At 40.1% G+C, this 22,881-nt stretch overlaps 1 protein-coding gene across 1 annotated transcript in view; it reads left to right on the forward strand.

Annotated features, from left to right (window-relative positions):
• Tmem163 (transmembrane protein 163) overlaps positions 1 to 22,881 on the forward strand; it is a 239,085-nt gene that overhangs the window by 147,345 nt on the left and 68,859 nt on the right. Inside the window, exons 3-4 of the mRNA XM_004836102.3 lie at positions 12,611 to 12,654; positions 13,974 to 14,065. Coding sequence (XP_004836159.1) covers positions 12,611 to 12,654; positions 13,974 to 14,065 — 136 coding nt within the window. The remainder of the gene's footprint in view (positions 1 to 12,610; positions 12,655 to 13,973; positions 14,066 to 22,881) is intronic.

A 22,881-nucleotide genomic window follows, 5' to 3' on the forward strand; every position in this document is an offset into this window, starting at 1 on the left:
TTCATTGTCGTTGTTGTATAGTATTCCACTGGCTTAATACTTTACCGGTTTATCCATTCTACTACCACTGACATTTGGTTTGTTCCTAGTTTGCACAATTACAAATAATGCTGGTGGGAACATTTTATAAGGGTCTTCTACTATCCATATGTAATGTGTTCCTAGTGAGTATCTTGGTGTAAATTGTTTGAGTCATGGAGTTTGATCATTTCTTATAATTACCATAAGCCTATTTTAAAAAACATTTATACTAATTTACCCTTTGCACTACTAGTTTCTAGAGTTCTAGTTAGACTATATCTTTACCACTACTGTATTTGAAATGGTCAGTTTTTTTAGCATTTCTTTGAGTATGTCTTATTATCTACTTGTGCTTTTAATTTTGTTTTCCCTGGTTACTAATGAAGTTAAACATATTTTCATGTTTATTGGTCATTTGTGTATTCTGTTTCATGAAGGATCAGTGAAGTCTTCGCCTGTTTTCCTATTGGGTTGTTTTCTCTTTCTTATTAATTTGTAAAGCTTCTTTTCTTTATTCTGAATACAAACCCCCTGATAGTTATGAGTCTTGTATCTTCTCCAACTCTGTAGCTTGCCATTGGTGTCTCTTCCTCTCCCTCTCACTGTCTCTCTCTGTCTCTCTCATCTCTTTCTGTCTCTGTCTCTGTCTCTCTCATCTCTCATCTTGTTTTCACTACTAGGGATTGAATTTACAGCTTTCACACTTAGCAACATCCTTAGCTCCCCTCCTTTGAAACAGGATCTCACTAAATCGCCCCAGCTAGGCTTGAGTTTGCGGTCCTCCTGCATCAGCCTTCCGGAGTATAGAGATTATGGACGTGCATGACCATGCCTGGTTCTGTTAACTTTTTTTTTTTTTGTATTAAATTCTTTTATTGGTACATTGTAGGTATACAACACAATTACATTTCTCATTGGGAATTGTACCTTTATATAATGCATCTTGGTTCTTATTTTTTCCCCATTCCTAGCCCTCTGTTAACTCTTTTAATGCACTTCTATTTATTTATCTTTTCCCTCATGATGAATGCTATTTAAATCTTTTTCTTCCTCAAGGTTATAAAAGTACTCTCCAATCGTACATTTTAGATATCGTATCTCCTATGGAATCTTTTGCCTTACGTATTTATATTATAGCTCATCTATATCACTTTTCTGTATATGGTGTGTTATAGGTCAAGATTCAGTCATTTTATATGAATATCCAATTGGCCCAGCACTATCAAATGAAACAAAACTTTCCCCAGTGTACTTTAGAGGTGCCTTTCTTATGTAGTGACCATGTATGTATGGGTGTTTTTTGGTTCTCTGTGGTCTTTTTGTTTATCTTTGTGCCATTCTACTATAGCTTTGAAACAAATAAATATTGATATCTGGTAATGACTACTTCTAGTTGTTGTTGTTGTTGTTGTTTAGAATTATCTTGGTTATGCTGGACTCTTCACTTTGCAGAAATATTTTATAGTGGTCAGTTCTTTCCCAAGAGAAGTGAATTTTGATTGACAATATTGATTCCTTCATTCCACATAGTATACCCTTCCATATATTTAGTCTAATTTCTCCCAATGTTTTACTGTTTTTCTAGGCAGATATCTTTTGCATTTGCTGTTAGTTTTATTAGTTCTAGGCATTTGGTTTTTAGGCTGTTATACAGCCTTAAAAATTTCATTTCTTTCTGTTTGTAGCTGATATAGAAATAACTGGTACAGGGGCTGGGGATTTAGCTCAGTGATACTGTGCCTGCTTTGCAAGCACAAGGTCCTGAGTTCGATCCCCAGTACCAAAAAAACCCAAACATAGAAATAACTCATACAATATTTTCCTATTGACTTGGCGTCTGATGGCCTTATGAATTCACTTCTTAACTCTCTTTGGTTCTCTGGTACTGTCTGCCTGTTTGCCAGTACCTCCCTGTTTTAACAGTTGTGGCTTTATAGAGAGCTGATCATGAAGAGAGCAGCAGGCAGCTTTGAGCATTTTTCCTTTGGGTGCTCTATACCTAATTTCAGTAGTATATCTCTGAGAACATATCCCTGCCTTGCGAGCAAAAGGCTGCCAAGCTGAAGAGAACCCCTCCTACCCATCCCCAGTAATGTCATCAATTTTCCACCTGCCTGCTTCTTGTGCCATGGCTGTCTGAGCAGTTGTCCTTTGGTTTCACTCCCTTGCTGTGTAGTGGCCGAAATCCAGGTTTAGAGGTTCAGGAGTAGGTGCCACTGCTCACCCCTGTGGTAGCCAAGCACAGAATGGGCAACGGCTTGGCTTTTGAGGACTGCACCATCTAACTGTGGAAAACTCTGAGCTCGGCCTAAGATTTGGCTGAACTATGTTATCAGCTTTCCATGTCTTCCCTTAGTACGGTCTAAGTTTTACTATATTCGTATTTTGTAATTGAGGCTTTGAGGGATGACTGTGCCCTCATTTCTTTGGTCATTGTATTCATTCTCTAGTTTTTCATGCTTCTCATTACTTTGGTAGGTTTTATAGAGTGGTGTGGATGGAGGAGAGAAAAAGGCTTTATTCTATCATGTTTAACTTGTATTCCCTGAGTGATAATGTTAATGATCTTCTAGTGACTTTGATTCAGCTCAAATGAGTAAATATTTATTCAGCACCATTTCTTTAACCCAAGTCTTTAAAGCCTTATTCGGTGTATCTCCCTTCCTCACAACATATTCTCCTCTTCAAACTGTTCCTTTATGAGCTTTAAGCCAGATAGGTTCAATGTGTGGGACGCCGTCAGCACTGCCAAGCTGAGAAGACGGCCTGGGAGGGTGAGCTTGGGTCCTGACATCTGTGCCGTTACCGCTCTAGTGCCCATAGCATAAGCTTTAGGATCTGGCCTGAATTAATCATTGCTTGGTAAAAACTAAATGTCCTTAATGGGGCTTAGGAATCTCTCAAGTTGTGTTTGGTTTAGTTTTACAAGCATTTATTGAACACCAGTGATGTACTTTCATAGGACCTGGGGATGGAGATGGATATTCTGTCACCATTGACTTGAGGTTTCTACGTGTTGGTTGGGAAAAGACAAGGCAGGAGGGAAAGGGAGCTTCAGATGCCAGAGGAGACGTGTTCAACCAAATTAGAACTAGGAGTGGATTGAGAACGAGAACTTCCCTAGAAACACACTTTAAATTCCCACACTCAGCCACACTCAGAACAGTGGCTGGAGAAGACAAAATGTGAGGCCCTGTTCTACACCACCTCTCCCCCAGCTCTGTTTATCCAATGAGTGCTTTATTTATTAGGTGAACATAGCAACATTCTCTGATGAAGGGAAATTTGGGGTTTTCAAAGGCATGTTTCATCAATTGCTGGGGAAATAATAACTGTATCCTTAGTTCATGAAATAGTATTTTCTTGTAGTAGATGCTTAAGTGTTTGTTCATTGAATGAAAACCTTGGTGAGTTTAGTCTACTCCTGCTGGTCTGGACAGAGGGTTGCAGGATGGGCTGAGTGGAGTATGAGGTTGCCCAGCTAGGCCCATCTCCCACAGGCTTAGACTACTTGCTGGACAGCTGTGCTGGCACCATGGGGGACCACAGCACAAGAAGGCATACAGTTGTGTAAAACTAATGTTAGAAATGTGCAAATGACATTCAGCAAGAACCCATCTCCCACAGTTGGTTCTGGGAATGAGGTCTTCAGCATGAAAGTAGCAACAGGGTGAGTGGGCTATTCACTCAATTGAAGAGTCTATAAACATTCCTAAAAGTTGAGTAACCAAGATGCCCTGGGGTCCTCCTTCCTCTTTGTTCCTAGTTTGTAAAAGAATTAAGGTGAAAGTGTGCTATGCAGTTGAAGAAACTTTGGCTTTAAAAGCAAGAGACTTGGGTTTTTGTCCTCAGGCTGGTGTCACCTGTGTGTGAGTGAGACCTCTGTGAAACTTCATCCTCCAGGGCTCTGTCTGTGAAGCAGCGGCCAAGCCCATGCTCCAGTAATGCTGATTCCACTGTGGTAGTGTGATTGCTTGCATTCCATGTTAGGCTACCTGAGCAGAGTTTACAAGGGCTGTGTGATTAAGGGAGCAGGGATGCCCTGGTATACCCTGGAGACCCATGTTGGGTTATCCTTATTTAGATTTTGTTCTTCTTTTTTTCTTTTTGGTACCGGAGATAGAACTCGGGACCTTGCACTGGTGAGGCAGGTGGCGGAACCACTGAGCTAAATCCCTGGCCCCAGATTTTGTTCTTATGTGCTGTTCTGTTCTTGATCTTTCCATAGTCTGCAGCCCTTGCCATTTGCAGGGCCCTCAAGCTCTGTATAAAGGAATGATCCTTACAGAGGCCAGCTTCTGTCCCTTTTGCTCAGGGAATGACTGCCTGGTAATAAGCTGGGTCTCTTGGTGTTTTGGGCCCTTCCTGAAAACTGTTCCCTGGCACATGGGAGCTAAGGGAAAGGTGTAATTCTGATCGATCAATTGATAAAAGCTGATCCAAGCTTTTGGGAGACATCAGGGAACAAAAAATTGAAAGTTTATGCTTCTGTTTCAATGGTAGGGGATGGGGAGTGCAGCACATAGATGATTTACCATATTCATATATAAATAAGTCGAAAACACATGTGGGTGAGGATAAGGGGGCACTAAGATAGGGAGCTGGGTATGTTGTAGCATTAAATAGGGCAGCCAAGAGAGGCCTGTGTGGTGAGCTTGAAGCAGAAACCTACAGGAGATGAAGGTGTATGGCTGGAATCTCTGCTTTAGTTTGTTCCATGCAGAAAGATAAGCCAAGGCTTGGCTATGCAGAGGTCACCAGGAAGGCCCAGGTAGCTAGAGTGAGCAGATGTGGCCTGTAGGGGAGGAGGTCAGATCATGGTGGCCTCATCTATTACAAGGGCTTTGGTCTTTACGTGGAGTGAGATGTATACAAGCAACATGGCTCGGTGTGGGTGTGGGTGTGCGTGGGTGTGCGTGGGTGTGCGTGTGTGTGCACGTGCGCGCATTCATACCCTGAGAATGGGGAATGGGCTGGGGCAGAGATAGAGGCTGAGCATTTGGTTCTTGTTCCCTTCCTAGTGCAGAAGAATCTTTCATTGCAAAATGGCCCTAAACATTATCAAATGACACCCTTTTGTCCTGTAAGTAGCAGCTTAGGGGCAGTGTTCTACAATTTCTTTGAACCCTCCCTCGCTGTGAGTTTCACAGCTTATTGTGGGTGTGGGATTTGAGGACGAGCAGTCACTTTTCTGTTCATGACCAATTCTTGATCATGTGAAAGAGAAGGGAGGCCCATGAGCATCCCTGAGGTCTTGGTAATGGTTTGTTGTGTGCAGACAGCAGAGCTCAGAGGGTGGGTGGGTAGTGCCTGTGCCCTGTCTGGGGCTTTTGTGTAGTTCTCAGGGTTGTCTGGATAAAGAAAACACACTGAATGTTTCTGGATTTGAGAATCTGAACCGTGGTACAGCTTTTTGTAATCTGCTGAGCACCAGACTTTGTAGGAGGAAACATTGGAGGGTGCTATTCATGCTGTGCCATGAATGTTTGGTAGGCGCTTTGCTGGAACTTGCAGAGATGGATGTAAAACCACTAGCCTTTTACACAATTTGTTCATCTGGAATTCGATACTCAAGCCATGAAGTCAGCGAGATAACAAAGGGCCAGGCAGAGGCAGGGGCTGAGAAGGGTCTCTTGACCTGAATGTACAGAAGAGGGAGGCATCCAATAGCTTGTCCGCATCCCAGCGCAGTGCTGGCACTGCCAGGAGAAAGGGACAGCCTGAGCTGTGCAGATCTTGGCATTTTAGGAGAAGCCAGAAATCCAGGTTTTAAAAAATCGTTATTTTGTTTTTGTTGAATTTCTGGATTTGAAAACATTCAGAGCCAATTATGATATTTGAATAAAACTGGCTAGGCAAACAAAAACAAAAACAAAACCTTCTGGGTTTCACACTCAGGCAGCCTTTTTGCAAATTCTGATCTAGACAGATGAAAGGTTAGCCAGTGTACTGCAGCTGTAGATGAGTAATCTTGTGGACTAAACAGCTATTTTGTGAATTTGTTTTTTAAACAGCTTTTACCTCTCCACTGAATTCAACAACCTGTCACTAATTTTTATAGTACTTGATAATCTTGTTTGAGTGGGACATAGTCTGGAGGCCACTGTTGAGGTGAGTTGAAGTATAGATCAATTTGTGACCCTTGTTAGTTCCACTTCTGCCCAGGTCCGAGCAAACAGGGGCGCCTGCCACTGAAGACAGGTGATAGAAAAAGTAGCCTGACTGGGTTAGTTCTGTGGCTAAGTGAGGTGGTTGCCAAGCGCCTGAGTGATGGAGGTGGTCTAATTAAAATAGGATTGATTTATTAACAGGGCTTTACAGTCACATAATTTAACAACTTGGAGGTGTTATGGGGCCTGGGATATTGCTAAAGAGTGCTAAGGCTCAAGATAATTATTGCCTGACTTTGGAGAGAATGACAGATGGGTCCTCATTGTTGCTGTAAATCTAGCCGGCAATTGAAATGGAATTCTTTGTTAAATATTGTTGAGGGGCTCTCCCATTGATCCTTGGTTGCCTTGCTGGCACACTCCCCTCTGCATTTCCAAGGCTCTTTGTCTCAGCCTTCCACCACGACCCTCCCTCAGAGCCTGCTGCTTATTCAGCTGCTGGATTTGCATTTGGCTTTGCCTTGACAATGAGTTGCCTGGGTCCTGTTCATTTTCCAGCTGTCTTTCTATTTGAATTTGAGTCTCCAGTCAAGATGCTTTTTGGCCTGGTGTGACTTAGTTAAAAAAAGACCTGGTCTTTTAACCAGACCTATATAAATATTTATTTAAGTCTTCTGTTGTTTTGTGTGCTTCTGGGAGTATAGCTGTTATTACTCCCCTTGACATGTAAATGAAAGTAGAGTGTAAGACAAGCAATGCCCTGGAAGGCAAGAGGTCTCTGAGACTGAGAGGGACATTTTACTTGTATTCCACTTCCTGGCTTGCCTGGTCTTCCACCGTACTCCAATACTGCCCTTGGCCATCCACCATGAACCCTATGGGCAATTTGACCTACAAAGATGGATTTCAGATACTTAGGCTTAATAAAAATAGGCATGGTGGTGTGCTCTCCTGTAAGCCAGAAGCATTTGTGAGCTCACAATGCAGCCTCCCACATGTCCACTGTAAGTCTGGTTTATGCTATTTCATTTTAGACCTTTGGATATATTTTTTATGAGTTGGAAATTTTTCCCCAGATAAAAATTTCTTTCTTTTTATGATTTGAATGGTTACTATATGATGGTTTTAGGAAATGTGAAAAATTTAAAAAAAAAAAGAAAAAATCTACTCAAAGATTAATCACTGTTATCATTTGAGGGAATTTTTTCTAGTTTTCTCCTCCCACCCCCTGCACTAGGGATTGAATCCAGAGCTTTGCATTGAGCTACATCTTCAGCCTTTAAAAAATTTTTTTTGAGGCGTTGTCTCACTGCATTGCCCAGGCTGTGCTCAAATTTGTTATCCTCCTGCCTCAACCTTCCAGAGTACTGGCACTGCATCTAGCTTTCAGTTCTTTTCAATGAACTTTTAAAACCCAGTTGACTGTAAAGCTAGTCATATTATATACATCATTGTGTATCTTTCTCTAATTCTCTCTCATAATGTCTTTCTCCACCCTTTGGTTTTAGCCTACATGGCTTCAATGTGCCAGGGTTTCTATGCAGGGCCTTTGCACTGACTTCCTGCTTGCTGGGAGGTTCTTCTTTTTTGACAAGTGAATGGGTCACTCCCTCACTTCTTTCAAGTCTTTGCTTAGATGTCACCATCTCAATGAAGCATCTTCTGACCTCCCCACACCTGTGGCCCCTAACATACCATCTATTATTAATATCATTATTCTACCTAATATACCAATGTAAACATTAAGCAACAGTATTTTTGTACACATTTCAAAATGGTTATATAAGATCTATCCTTTCAGTAGACCCTATTGCTGAATATTTAGATTGGATCCAATGTGTTGTTTGTTATAAATTACATGAACTTACTATGAACCTTGTATGTAAGGTGTTTTTTCATTTCTTAGGCACTAAAGAAATTCTGGGATGAGGGATTATCAGGTCGAGGTATATAGTATTAAGACTCATTTGGTGGCAAGTCAAAGAAACTCAACTCACATTGGCTTAAGCAATTTAAAGAAAATTATTAGACAGTATTTGAGGAACAGAGGGGTGCATATCAGACATGGGTGATTCTAGAGGGCTGGTTGATGTCATCAGGGCTTGATCTGTCTCTTTTCTTCAGTGTCCACTTCCTCTGTGTTGGCTTCATTCTGTGGCCATCTTTATACATTTATGTCAAGCACTTCCCACCGTTCCTGTTTTCGTCTTACTAGCTCTAAAACCACGTCTTAGGAAGGCATTCCCTCTAATATTTTTAGCAAAAAACTTGGTATGGGCTCTCCTTGGCTCAAATTGGATTGTGTCATATTTGAATCATTAACTTTGGATGTGGGACAAGTTAGTGGGATATAGCAGGGTGGGAATCATGTCATTCCTGCCCACAACATTTAGTCTGAGGCTAAGCCAGGTGCAATTCCCCAGGGTGAGAATCAGGGTGCTGTCCCCAGCATGAGGAATGGGCGCTATGCAGGCCCCAACCAATATACCTTCATGTTACTTATGAACATTTTAAGGACTCTGTGTCTGGGGGGGGGGGTTGCAAAAAAGCAGAGAAAAGGAGAGGAGTCCAGTGCAATGTCTAAACCTGCAATTTTGGAAGTGTAAGTGCAGCCTAATCAGATGGAAAAGCATTTGGACTTTAACCATGAGGAGGAAGGGTGGAAACCAGACCACAGTCCCCGGAGAATTGGACGAGGCTCCTGTAGCTTGCAATCACACACCTCAGAGGCTGGTGGTGACCACTAGCTCTGCAAGTGCACTTTTAACTTAATGAGCAGTGGTGATAGGTGTGGATGTGAGAAATAAACATTCTTGAAGACTCCCCTGAGATTCTGCTAACTGCTATCCAGGTGCAGTTGCAGGCTGTGGCCAGTCCAGTCTGTTGCATTTCAGCACAGTTACAGGGGGGTACATTCAACAGGCCCTGCTGTGATGTCCTGATAGCCTCGGTGACTTCATTACCTTCAGCTCTGTGGCCTCTGCCTTGACAAAAGCAACCTTCATAGGAGACCTCTGTTTTGTGGCTGCTTGGTTGCCCATGTCTTCATGGGCATGGCCAGTCGGCAGCATAACAGGGCCCATGTCTGTTATCTGCCTTATGGTCAGTATCAAACTTCGACCCCATGGTGGTTTTTGGCTATGCTCAACCATGTGTACATGGAGCTCCAAGGGCCCCTATGATACCATCTCTGCCTCGGGTGGTCATCTTGGTCCTTGCCTCCTGTTCTCCAAGTGGGAGAATGAAGGAATGAAGGAAGTTAGAAATACATCAGTAAAAACCCTCTGCCTTTACTTTGGAACAGGGACTGTTTAAAAAATCGGACCTTTTCTGTTGAGTTCAATCTTATCCTAGAATTAGAATATATTATGATGGGTCAGGAGCCAAAGAAAATGAAGTCATTACTCAACATTGTTTATGAATTCCTTAAAGGCCTTCTGAACTCTCCCATTTGGTTCTTGTATTAATAACTGTTCTTATTCAGTAGCAAGAACCAGGAAGCTGCCAGAGGTGAGGCTGTGTGGAGGGCCCTTCAGTGTAATCTTGATTCTCCATGAAATTTTTGGCATTTCCTTTTCCATGACAGCAAGGATATTAGACTGAGATAATTCATCAGTGAATGATGTATCTCTGTTAAGGACTCCAAGTCAACCTAGAGCCCCATTGCTCACATTTCCCTTGCACATAGGATAGAGCAACAGTAATATTCCACTTGTGCTGTAGGTTTTCCAGCCGCTGAGCAGGCTTACCTCACTCACACATGCAGGACTTTCTGGTATAATTCCAGAGTGTTTGAAATTATGGGTATTGGACTCGCATGGAGTTGGGGAAATCCTGCCATTCAGTGGTCATCTCTTTGTTTGATTGAATTCCTGATATATGAAATTCCTTGTGTGTCTCACTATGATCAATCTTTTGAAATCTATAGCTTACTATGTATGTCTGGCATCACCATATAAGTCATACACAAACAATTTTAAAGTCATAGTTTACTGCTTTTAAAGCAGGTGGTCTTTTGTGATTGGATGTGGAGGAGAGTGCTTTTCTAGCTGTGCTGTCTGTGATGCCCAAGCTGGAGAGCACAGTTAGAGACAGAGTAGGCTCTTTGGCCCTGCAGCTCTCCTTTTGTCTGTTATTGAGTGTATGTGCAAGATGTTAATGGGAGTTAAGAGGTTTCTTTCTTTTTTTTCTTTTTAGATTTTATTAATTGGTACGTTTTAGGTATACAATATAATGACATTCATCATTGGAAATTTGCACCTTTACATAATCTCTCTTGGTTCTTATTTTTTCCCCATTCCCCTGCCCTCCCTTCAACCCCTCCATCCCTCCCTATTTACAAAGACTTTCTTTCCATTTTTTCATTTTCTCATATTAATTCCATTCCTTTCTTTACTTTCCCCTACCCCTCTCACTTCTTCCCCTTTGCCCCTTTTCTTCCTATTTCACATTAACTATTATACCTTTTAGTCCTTATTGACACTTTCGGTTTTTCATACTAGAGAAACTATTCGGTATTTACACGTGTGTCCTATTTAATTCACTTAAGATTATCGCCTCAATGTGCATCCGTTTAGCTATAAATGTCTCTACTTTCTCATTTTTTATGGCTGAGTAGTACTCCATCTTATTTTTAAAAAACCCCACATTTTCTTTATCCAGTTTCCAGTTGATGGGCATTTGGGCTCTTTCCAAGCTTTAGCTATTACAAATTGTGTCGCTATAAACATGGGTCCACATATACCACTGTGGTATGATTCTTTTAATTCTTTGGGGAAGATCCCCAGCAGGAGCATAGCTGGGTCAAATGGGACTTCCAGTCCTAGTTCTTTGAGGTATCTCCATACTGATTTCCACAGTGGTGGCTCCAGTTGACACTCCCACCAGCAGTGGAGCAGTGTTCAAGAGATTTCTACTAGTGATAAAAAAGCAGCCTGCAAGAAACACAGCTAAACTATTCTAAAAACAGGTTGTAATGGGAAAAACTAGATACCTTTTTTATGTGCTTTTATGAAATTTTATTGTGCTTACTTAACAATGACTGAGGACTTACTCCAAGCCACTTAATAAGACATTTCCATACTCAGGGCAGTCCATGCAGGGATCCACGACCTCTCACATGCCAATGTGGGCTGTGAATTAATGGTGTTTAGGAAAGCTCTGTACTCTTACACCATACACCTGTCTGAGATAGCTACAGCTGGGCACTATGCCTAGCTGGCTCTGGCCTTCCCCCTGGGCCAGTAAGAGCAACATCAGGAACACCTGGAGTAATTCATGTCAAGATTAAAAAAAGATGGACAATATTCCGCCTCACACAGCCTAAGAAATAGAATGAGTGTCACTGAGTTTCAGGTGGGACTTAGAATGTTAGGAAGCCAGTGGTTCTCTTTATCTTGCACTCTGTGTTTCTGCCCCTTGCTTGTCTTTCTACCCCCTGGTCTTTGTAGTAAACAGGGGCACAATTTCAGTTCTACTTACACAAATTGACCAACTAGAAAATGAACTAATTTTGGTCCACTTTGGGCCAGGTGACCCCCTTGTGCACACAGTACAACATGACTCTCTGGGTCTATTCCTGGATATTGTGGATAGGATGGGGAATAGTTCCCAGTAAAGGACCACTGTGGTCAGCTGAATGGACGTCCACATAGGTGCTAACCCCAGTGCCTCTCGCCCATGCCTGTTTCCACACTTGGAGCCTCTGGGCCTGGAGCAAGCCATCTCAAAGCTTTGGTGATTCAGAGGTAGAATTTGCTTCTTTGTTGGAGGGTGGATATAGCTTGTAAAATTTAGCTTTTGTTTGTAGATCTGCCTTTATTGAGTCAAATTGAGGACAGTTTTTGAAGCTGGACATTGCTTTGATACAGAACAGAATTAGGCAAAACTGGCACCTAATTGACTTGGCTCCCAATTTTTGAATATAGATAAAATGTTTTAACTATAATCTTGGCATTTATGTTTATAGACATCTATTTAAAATAATCTGTTTTTCTAAACAGTTATGTTGGTGTCTATTTTACACTTTAAACTCTAGGCAAAAGATATTTTTTTCAATTATATTAGCAATGATGGAGGCATTAGATTCCATCACCAATTATTTTGTATGAGAAGAGTTTGAATAGTTGTAGTCCTCCTTTGAAAGTTTAACATACTTCCCAGATATGTTTTCTGGTTTCTAAATTCTCACATCTCAGAAGTCATATGATTGACAACTACATAAACAGGTTTATTCAGAAGTTGGATGATTCTGAACACATAGGGAAGGGAAGTTGTTGCAGGTAGAATTTGGAAATCTTTTTACCATCCATTTCTTCAATTTCAGATTTTTATAAGGATAGTAAATTTTTAATTTTATTCTCTTGGAACCTTTCGGTGATGTTTAAAAGGCCGTATCAAATATATTAATATATGCACAAATGAGAGAAATTATCTATGAGGATTTCAAATATTCTGAATAATATTTTCTTTCTTTTTAGCTGTCTCCATTATGAGGTACAGCGCCTCTGCTTTTGGGTTTGCAGTAAGTAAATGTACTTTCATGAAGTTTTGCACGTTTTTCCTGAGCCCATGAATCTCTCCCTGAGCCCTCAAGAGGGCGGTTAGCATGTGAGAGCTTAGCATGGGAACCATACCTTTTATGGAAAAAGCTTCTGTAAAGATGACAATTTACTAGAATTAAACTGCAGTGTGACCATGTATTTCACAAGGACAGATGGGGAAACCATGTTTTCCACCAAAAGTAGTTGATTGAGAGGCTATTTTAGGAGTTTTAGACCTTCTTTCCATTTCAGGTATGGGTAGGCCTGGTAAGTACTGAGTGATGCATTTACTGGTATAGACAGGTGTTGGGATGAGTTGGTCTGTAGCCCAGCTAGGGGTTCCTGGGCTCCCAACCCACCTCCAGATGAAAGTTGTTCAGGAAAGCTGGTCTTTCCTGTGGTTAGCCATGTTGAAAAACTGGGTGATATTTCCCCTCACTCCTCCAAGACAGTGCCAGTTCTTGTGAGTTTCTAGAAGAGTGTGTAATATGGTGTGATGATTGCTAAAGAGAACTGCTTGCAACATTCCTCCTCTGTAGAGGTAGGATTTCTGGTACCTGAGAGTATGTGGGCTTCTTCCCAAACCTACTTCTGCCCTTTGTCATAAGAACTTAATGTTTGTGGAGGTGTTGCAGAGTCTTTTCAGAATCTTATGATAGATGTGGACTGTCCAGAGAAATGCACATGACCACACATACACACTCAGACACACCACATAAACACACACCGAGAAACACACAAATATTCTCTCCCTCCTCTCTAGCAAGCCCTGTCCTGTCCCTTCTACCTTCTATTTGCCCTCGTGTCTCCCTCTCTCCCCCGTCTTTGAAACAAAGCCTTGACTTTTGTTTCCAATATCAAAGTGCTGGTGGACTCTCTGGAGCCCTGGGTAACTCTCACCTTCACCCCTGAGTCTAGGTGGAACAGTCCTTTTGAGGGCTAGAAACAGAACCCACACCTTTAAGATGTGCAGGGAAATGTTGAGATTATCTTGCCCGCCTCAGGGAAACCAATCCACATATTTCAGAACAGTGTGCTACCCATCCCCTGCTTTATGTCTCTAGAGTGCTGGGAGCAGAGTCCACCACACAACTAAGGGGCTACGGCAGTTATCAGGCCAGTACTCTGGTGCTCTGAGCTCCATGCCCCAGGCTCCACCATGAGGGTTATGAGCAATTGTGTTGAGACATTCAACACTTCTTTTCACTGAGATACTCTGAAATACAGCAAAATTGTCTTGTGTCTTCATAGTCATGCTGTATTACCTCTGGAAAACCACTAATGCCGTGTTTCCTTCTAGTTTGATGCCATCTTGGACGTCTTGTCATCGGCGATTGTCCTGTGGCGTTACAGCAATGCAGCTGCTGTACACTCTGCCCACAGAGAGTACCTGTAAGTAGATTCTTATTTTTTCCAGACTTCAGAGCCCTTGCAAATGAAGGCTAGACAATTAGGCCATCAGCACACATCACCCTGCGGCTTCTGTCCCAGCAGTGAGATGAGGATCCCAGGTTGCCTTTGAGGGCAGCTAGTGCAATGTCAGCCATGGTAATAGGTCTTCCTTGGATGGTCAGAGAGATCAGTGGTCCTTTATAACCCTCCTTGTGCCCTACTCTTTGAGTCCGGAGTGAATGTTTATTTGCTTGTCCATCTATCTATCTGTTCTTCCATCCGTTCTTCCATCCATCTATTCATCCTTTCTGTTACTGTAATCTTAATTTTTAAAAATTTGAACTTTTTTCTTCTAAGTAAGATATCACTGACTTATAGAAGACATTTTAAAGGCATTCTTCTAAATTATTCTACTTGTTTTCCATCACTTTCTAAATTAGAGGATGCTGCTTTATCCTATGGGTAAAAATCTTGAATGTGAAGGATTTGTATTTGTGTCTATAAAACATGTATCTTTTTACCTTTCCTTACCCTATAGCAGTGATGCTGAACCTTTTAGAGCTTTCAATGATACAAACAGCCTGCTGCAGCACTTGTGCCATAGATTCATTACCTGTAACATTTGAACCCCCCTGGGTAATAAGAGCACAGGTTCTAGAGTCAGATTTTTTTTTTCATGGTAGAAGGAATTAGAACTCAGGGCCGAGCACAGGTTCTAGAGTCGGATTTCTTTATTTTTATTTTTATTTTTCATGGTAGAAAGGATTAGAACCAAGAGCTTCATGCTTGCTAGGCAAGTGCTCTACCATTGAGCTATACTCCACTCCTAGAGTAAGATTTCTTGGTTTTGAAGATGACAATTTGGGCGCCAGCTCCTGGTGTCAACGAGCTTGATCTCATCTGATCTTGGAAGATGACAATTTGCTAGCTCTGAGACTGCTTTGTGTCTCATTTCCTCATCTGGAAAATCAAGAAAACAATTTCTCCTTCACAGGATTATTGTGAGGAATACACATACATACATATCTATATATACATATATGTGCATGTGTACAAAAGGTGATAAAATTATATGGTGAGTGTTTAAAGCATTGCTGCCAATGATGTCTGAATTGACTGAAAAAGTTTCCCTTTCTTAGTCATTTTGAGTTTGGAGAAGAGCCACTGTGTGGAAGTCACACAGTGCTAGATCTAGTGAATAAAGTGGATGAGAACACACTGTAATGTTTTTATGAGCTTGCCTTTCTGTTGGATGGCATGCAGGAGCAGCATTCACTATATTTTTGATCACAAAAGACTTCCAAAATGGCTTCAAAAATTATCAAGAACAATGGTATTCGAAGTTAGGGGGTGTGTTTTGAGGGAAATTAATGCTCTACTATTATTAAAACATTATTATATTCGTGTATATTTTCATTACATGATATTCATGTGTGTGCATGTGTGTGTATGTGTATGTGTGTATCAGAACATCAGGCAAGAGTTTTACCTTGCCTGTACAGATTTTGGATTGAACACAAATGAGTAACTCCCCCAACTGCCCATTGAGTATGTGGTAGTCCTCAGAGAAAGGGTACTCTTGAATGTGTTGTTAAGCCATACTCAGTCACGCAAGTGTGTCAACCTTGTTGCTGCTAGGAGATTCAGGAAATATTGTATTTGCAATTGAATGTGCACAATGGAAACTTCCAGAACGTGATACCATAATAGATTTACATTTTAATTCATTTCATTATTGGCTTTAGGTAGTACACAAAAACTTTTTTTACTTGTTAAATAGTATTTTATTTTAAGTGTGTTAGCTCTTTTAACAAATATAAACTTATCAAACTTGTGATATATCAAACAAGATATTATTTTGGACAAAATTAATTTTAAAGTGAGTTAATTTATCATTGAAAAACTTCAGGAAACAATGCTAGCAAATTAATTTTATAAAATTTGAAATGATCAAATGTTGATGATGACATTCAAAGTTATGTTAACTTTTTAGCTGAAGAAACGAATGCATTTGCCCAGTCTACTATGTAGCTATTTGGAGAATTTAATAAAAATAATCTAGAGAGTGCCATGTAGAGATATACCCAGATTTTGAGAACTAGTTGCTGTCTTGTCAGAAGAACACATTATATTTGAGTATAGTTGCAATACCCAAAATACTTGCCATTAGCAAGTATTTTAGCATTTGATATGTGGTATGTCTGAAATGAATTGTGCTATAAGTATAAGATATACACCAGATTCCAAAGACTAAGAAAAAATATAAAAATTTTACTAATTTAAAAAATGTTTATTACATGTTGATAACAGAATACTTTGGATGTATTGTACTAAACTATTTAAATTACTTTTTTCTTTTTTAATTTTTAAACATGGCTTCTAGAAATTTAAAATGATATATATGCTTTGCATTTTATTTTTGTATATTTCTATATACAGGAAAAATAGAATTTCTTCTATATATAGGAGAAATAAAATGAAAAGAATTGTAAGGAGATAGTTCTATTCCATCTTTGTTTTCTTATTTTAGAGTTAATAATCCAGCATCTGCTTTACAATTTCAGAAGGAATTAATTTTAGTTTCCCAATTCCTTTCTCCTAATTTGATTTCTTATCTGATTTCCTTTCTATTGAAATGATTTTCATACATACTAGTCACAAAGCCACAAATGTGGCTTTTCTATACTGTTGAGATCTCTGCAAACTTTCACCAAGTGCCCTGAGGTTTCCCAGATGAAGGTTCTATGATGAAGAAATATTTATGGTTTCACTGTTTTAATGATCCTCAAATGGGCACCATTAAAAAAAGTGTATATTATCACCGAAAGGCACAACTTTGAGGGATGATGATGCTATGATCATTGCTAGTTTGTTGTTTATGTGATGATGTCAGTGAATTCACTTGGAGATTCCTAATCTAGGGATTAAAATGATACAATCCTCTGTATTGTTGGCTTTAAAGTTTTAATCTCCAGTTAAAAGTTCATGAAATTACTACCATCTGAGAATCCAACGTTTACATATTAACGGGCATACATGAGTTGTGAGGAGCATAGGTAGAAAAACCATTGGTTTTCAGTTAGTTGTTAAAGAACAGTATTACTATTGGAAAGTATCCAACTGGCTCTGAGTTCTCTCTCTCTCTCTTTTTTTTTTTTTTTTGTGAACTGGACCCAGAACCTCAGGATGAATCTTGAGTTTGAAGTTCCCATTGCGAAGAGAATAAAAGCCTTTCTTGGTCTTGCCACCTAATGGCTGTGTGTCTTGACTGTGGATGGAACAGGGCATTGAATACTCAGAGGACAGATTGTGGCCCCTGTACCATCACAGAATATATCCCAATAGTTTCTTTGTTGTTGCTTTCTCTTTTTGTAAAAAAGCATAGCATAAAATTTAACATTTTAACTATTTTTAAGTCTATAGTTCAATAGTGTATATTTACATTGTCAGATATCCTGAGATTTTTAATCTTGTAAAACTGAAACTCTATACTGATTAAACAATTCTGTTTTCTTTTCCTCTCAGCCCCTAGTAATGCCATTCTACTCTCTGTTTTTATGAATTTGATTGCTTAGAGACCTCATAAATAGAATTTATACAATATTTGTCTTTTTGTGACTGGCTTATTTCACTTACAATGCTGTTGTCAATGTTTATCCATGTTGTAGTGTGTGATACAATTTCCTTCTCTTTAAAGGCTAAATAATGTTTCATTATATATATGCCACATTTTTGTGTATCCATTCATAGACAGATTGCTTCCCTCTCTTGGCCATTGGGACTAATCTTTCCATGAATGGGTGTGCAAGTAGTTCTTTGAGAACTTGCTATACTCAGAAGTGGGATTGGCAGATCATATAACATTCCTTTCTTAAATATTTTGAGGAGCCTCCATAGTTTTTTCTGAAGCAGTTGCACCATTTCATAATGCCCCAAAATAGTTGTTTTTTTTTTTAAAGCACCAGCTTTGATCAGTCACTTTTCTGTGAATTTCAGATATGGAGAGGTTGGATCATCAGGTTTACTCATCATCAGGGCTTTCAACAGATGAACATGGGAGAAAGGTGAGGGAGTCAAGTATATTTGCAAGGAAGGGAGTGTGCAAATAGATCAGAGTATCCCAACTGGTCAAGGATGCATGGGATGACCGTGGCAAGGTGAATGAACAGTCACATGGATTACAAGTCTTGATTAGCTTAACAATTGTTGGTATGGGGTACTATTCTGTAAGTGAGATATGAAAAACAAGAATTTGAGGATGTGGAGTCTGGGAGTGGGATGACAGTGTTTAGGAAGGGAGGTTCAAGGCCATGCAGGGGTGAACAGAGGAGTCTGGGCATGGGGTTGGGGGTGGTGACACTAGCCGGGTGCCAATGGATTGCCATGCATCCAAAGAATGAGGCTCTATGTGTACAGTTACATTATGAGCTCTAAGGCTTATTAAGTGAAGAAAGCATAGTACAAAATATGTGTGGTCTTTTCTCATTTGTTTTAACAAAAGAGGGTCACATTCACACATTGGCTTATGCATAGAAAAGATCTCTGGAAGGACATAAAGACTGGCAGCAGGATGACTTCCCCTCTAAGAGAAGGGCTAGGGGCAGATGAAGGCGTGACATTCATCCTCTGGACCAGAACCATCCAGTAGACTCTGGGCCAATATAGCATACTCTGTATCTGTGCTGAGCTATATGACAACCACGAGTGCCATGTGACCATTGAGCATGTCACATGTGGTTACAACCACTGGTGAACTGAATTAACTTTAATTTTAAAGAATTTAAATAGTCATGTGTGGCTAGAGACCACCATATTAGAAAATGAAGCATCTTTAGATAAATTGCTCACTTTTAACCTTTTTTAAAAAACGGAGTTGTTAATAAATCAAAATGCAGGAGGAATGGGTGGTAGCTTAGTGATAGGCCACTTTCCTAGTGTGTGTGAGGCCCTGGGTTCCATCTCTACACTGGAAAAAGAAAACAAGTACAGAGAATTTATAAGAGAAAGGCATTAAGGGAAGCAAGAAGGTGCTGGAAGTGGAGAATGTGGGGAGAAATTAGTGTATGAGGAACCTGGCAAGGCTGAGTGACACAGGGAATATCATGCCTGTCTTCTTAGTCATTCTCAGCCCATGTACCATGTAAGGCTACAGGAAGGACAGCCTCCTGCTGCTGTCAGCTGCCAGGCCATCAGGATGCTTGCCATAGAAGGTACAGCTTGATGCTCTTTGGAAGCCTCTAACATTTTGCATATGATTACAGCGTGGTGTGGGGGACGAAGGCCCTGCAGGCCCAGCTGTCTCTTTGGGCCATGTGTCAGCTCCTTGAGACAGAGGGGCGGAGGAAGGTGGGGGGCATTGCTCACCTTTACAGTTTCTTATTCTGTGATGGAGTCAGAAATGAAGCCCAAGAGGTTGTTCTGTTGTTCCAAATGTACCTGCAGATGGCATTTATTTGCTCAGTAGTGTTTTGGAAAGTGAATTTGAGCACTCTGGAATGGATATTCTTAGAGATGCATAAATATTTTGTGTGTGTCCTCATGTAAAATAAATGGGGCACACTGGTTCTCACCCAGGGAGCCTGCTGTGTTTGCTTTTCCAATTTGCTGAGCCAAATGCCTTGGTTTACAAACTCCAAGCTGACAGGATGGTTTGCTGATAGGCTTTTGATTACTGGCTTTGCCAGAACCTTTGATGCTTTTGGAAACAACTCCAAAAATTAAAGAAAAAAAGTAACCGATTCAGTCAAGGGATAATGGTTTGATAATTTGTTTCTGATGTCTGGCCTGAATGGATTACAAAGGCATTGATTTATACCAGGAACATACTAACATCGTATCATATCTCCCTGCCCTCATGAAGTGTTTAATCTCATCCTAACTTAGAGGTTCTGGGGATGTGAATTGGATTTATTATACATTTGTTCCATGGTCTTAACTGTGCAAAGCTCTTGAACATGTTATAAGTCAAGAGCAGAACCTGAACTAGAAGAATAAATAGCTTTGGAGGTACCCTCAATGACTGATGGGATCGGAGACAGAAAGTGGCATCTTTATAGGTGGACAGAGCTCAGCTGCCTTAAATGGTTTGGATTTTGTCTTGCCTGAAAGCAGAAAGGAATGGCATTCTACTGTCAAGCCTTTCATGTGCCAAAGGACATATGAAACCCAACAGAACACAGACATGACACTAACAAGTCATGGTGCTATGGGCAAGGTATATTGAAGAAATGTAGACTTGGTCCTTGTTATGAATTGTGTCTCCCCAAAAGACACATTGAAGTCATAACTCCCAGTGCTACAGGATGTGATCTTTTTTTGGAAGTAGGGTTTTTCCAGGTGTAATAAAGTTAATATGGGGTCATGCTCCATTAAGGTAGGCTGTAACCCAATATGACTACCATCCTTATAAGAGATGATGGAGACTGGAAGGAGACAGCCACGTGACAGTACAGGTAGAGATTTGAATGATGCCAAGTGAGTCATGCTAAGGATTGCAGAAAACACCAGAAGAGGAAAGAAAGCTAGGTCTCCAGCAGGGGACGATCCCTTGATCTCAAACCTCCAGCATCCAAAACTATAAGACAGTAAATTATTGTTTTTAAACCAGCCAGTGAATGGTCCTGTGTTATGAAAGCCCCAGGAAATGGATGCAGGCCCTGAGAAGAGTCCTTCATCAGAGCTACACTGTCCCTCACCTGCTTTGTTCATTTTTTTTTTTGGGAACCTGGGATCAAACTCAGGTCCTTGTGCTTGTGGAGCAGGCAGCGAAACCACTGAGCTAAACCCCCAGCCCCTGTTTTGTTAATCTTTCTAAGCCTCAACTTTCTCATCTGAAAAGCCAGGGTGGTTATAACAGCTACCAAATGGCGTTACAGTGAAGATGAAGTCCAGTGCTCAGTGTAACTTTCATATATGCTCAAGGATGTCAGATGACTAATATTATATCCTTGGAGTTTTGAAAATGGTTTTATTAGTTGCACCAGACTAGTTTGAAATGATCTGCCCCATTGTTTTGTTTTTCAAGAGCATAGGATAAAAGAATTTGTAGAGAATGATTTTAAATCTTAAGCAGACATTTTTAGCATATTTAGAATGTTGCTTTTTACCTAGAGACATAGGGGAAGTAATGTAATGAGGTGATAAAGGGTGGTTCTTGATTCCTCAATTTCACTTCCCTCCAAAGAAATGTGATTTGTATAAGGCAAGACAAAGGAATACATGATTATTGTAAAAAGAGGTAATTCGTAGAGGTACAAAGAGCACAGTAAAACACATTTGTTGTAAGTTATCCTAGGAATGACCAGAGTTAGGATTTTAATGTATGTATGTGTCCAAGCTTGCATGCACAGACAAGCTGATGGCTTTCACAAAGTTTAAAGAAAACTTCATCTCTGTATAATCAATTTTTAATAATTTTTTGCATAAACATAATATATATGCATTCTTTCATAAACTAGTTTTTTTCTACTTAAACCATATGTGGAACATCCTTCCATCTTAGGATAGAGGTATGTTATTGTTTTGATATCTATGTGTTAGTCTGTGTTTGGATTTTATTTAAGCAAATTTCTACTGAAGATGTGGGTTATTTCTCACATCTTGGGGTTAGAAACATCCCAAAATAATCATCCTAATATGTGTTTGTTTTCTTTTTTTTAGGATGAATTCTTAAAAGTGTAGGTCAAAGTCTATACCTAATAACCTTGATCACCAGTATAAAACTCTGCTTCAAAAAAATCACATCGACAATCTCAATAGTAAGAGCTGAGAATGTTTGTACACCTATCTTCACCAGCACTAAGTATAATAATTCTTTTTTCTTTTTTGCTAGCTGTCCAGGTGGAAAATTGAATTTTCCATGTTAACATTTATTTACCAGTCTAGTTGAATGTACTCTCATATACTTCTTGGGCATTTGTGTATCTTTTGGGAATTGGGTTGCCAAAATTTCTGATGGGAATGAAAAGCCTTTTATTTCTACTTGAAGTTACTCTCATATACTTCCTGGACATTTGTATTTCTTTTGGGAATTGAGTGGCCGGGATTTCTGATGGGAATGAAAAGCCTTTTATTTGTTTTGTTTCCACACTCTGGCTACTAGAACTCAGGTGACTAAGAAGTACAACTTAATAATTGACAAGGTAGTTCCTGCTTTGCCTCTTACTGTGTGTGTATTGGTAAATTTGCTTGTCTAGCTCCATCAGAAGATTTTAAGCTCATAAAGGCAAGAGTATTCCTTAGCTATTATATTCTTTTTACCCCCACTCCCTGGAATAAAGCCTTACATTTCACAGGTACTCATTAAAAAACTGCAATGTAAAAGATTGAACTATGAGATTCCTTCATCTTACGTAAAGTTTTGACAGCTCTTACTAAGATGATAGTAGTAGCCATTCACCGAGCACCTGATCCATACCAGACATTATGGTGCCTCTGCTTGAGATAAAGGTATTATTTAACACCCATTAGAGAAGGTAACTGTTGTTCCTAAAGGCTCATGGCTAAAAATGGATAGAACTAAGGTTCAAGCCTAGTTCTTCTTTGGTCTGAAACTATGCAACTACTATGCAACACTACTCCTCCAAATAATCATTTGTATAGCTGGTTTTACCAGTTTGTCACTCATCTTCCTCATTCTTCCCTAGAAATGTCCTTTCCTAGCAATTAGCTGAACACAAAATTAATTGGAGGAAGAGAGAAAATGGTTGTGGGTTCAGAAGAATTAAGAACCATACCATGGTCTAACGTAAAATGAAGCGTTGGACTCTGATTCTAACTTGGTAAACTGAGAAGTTGGCCAGACACAGATGACAGCA

This window comes from Heterocephalus glaber, unplaced genomic scaffold (genome assembly GCF_053883595.1).
Source record: "Heterocephalus glaber isolate CG9 unplaced genomic scaffold, H.glaber_assembly_v1.0 deba00000347, whole genome shotgun sequence".
NCBI lineage: Eukaryota > Metazoa > Chordata > Mammalia > Rodentia > Bathyergidae > Heterocephalus > Heterocephalus glaber.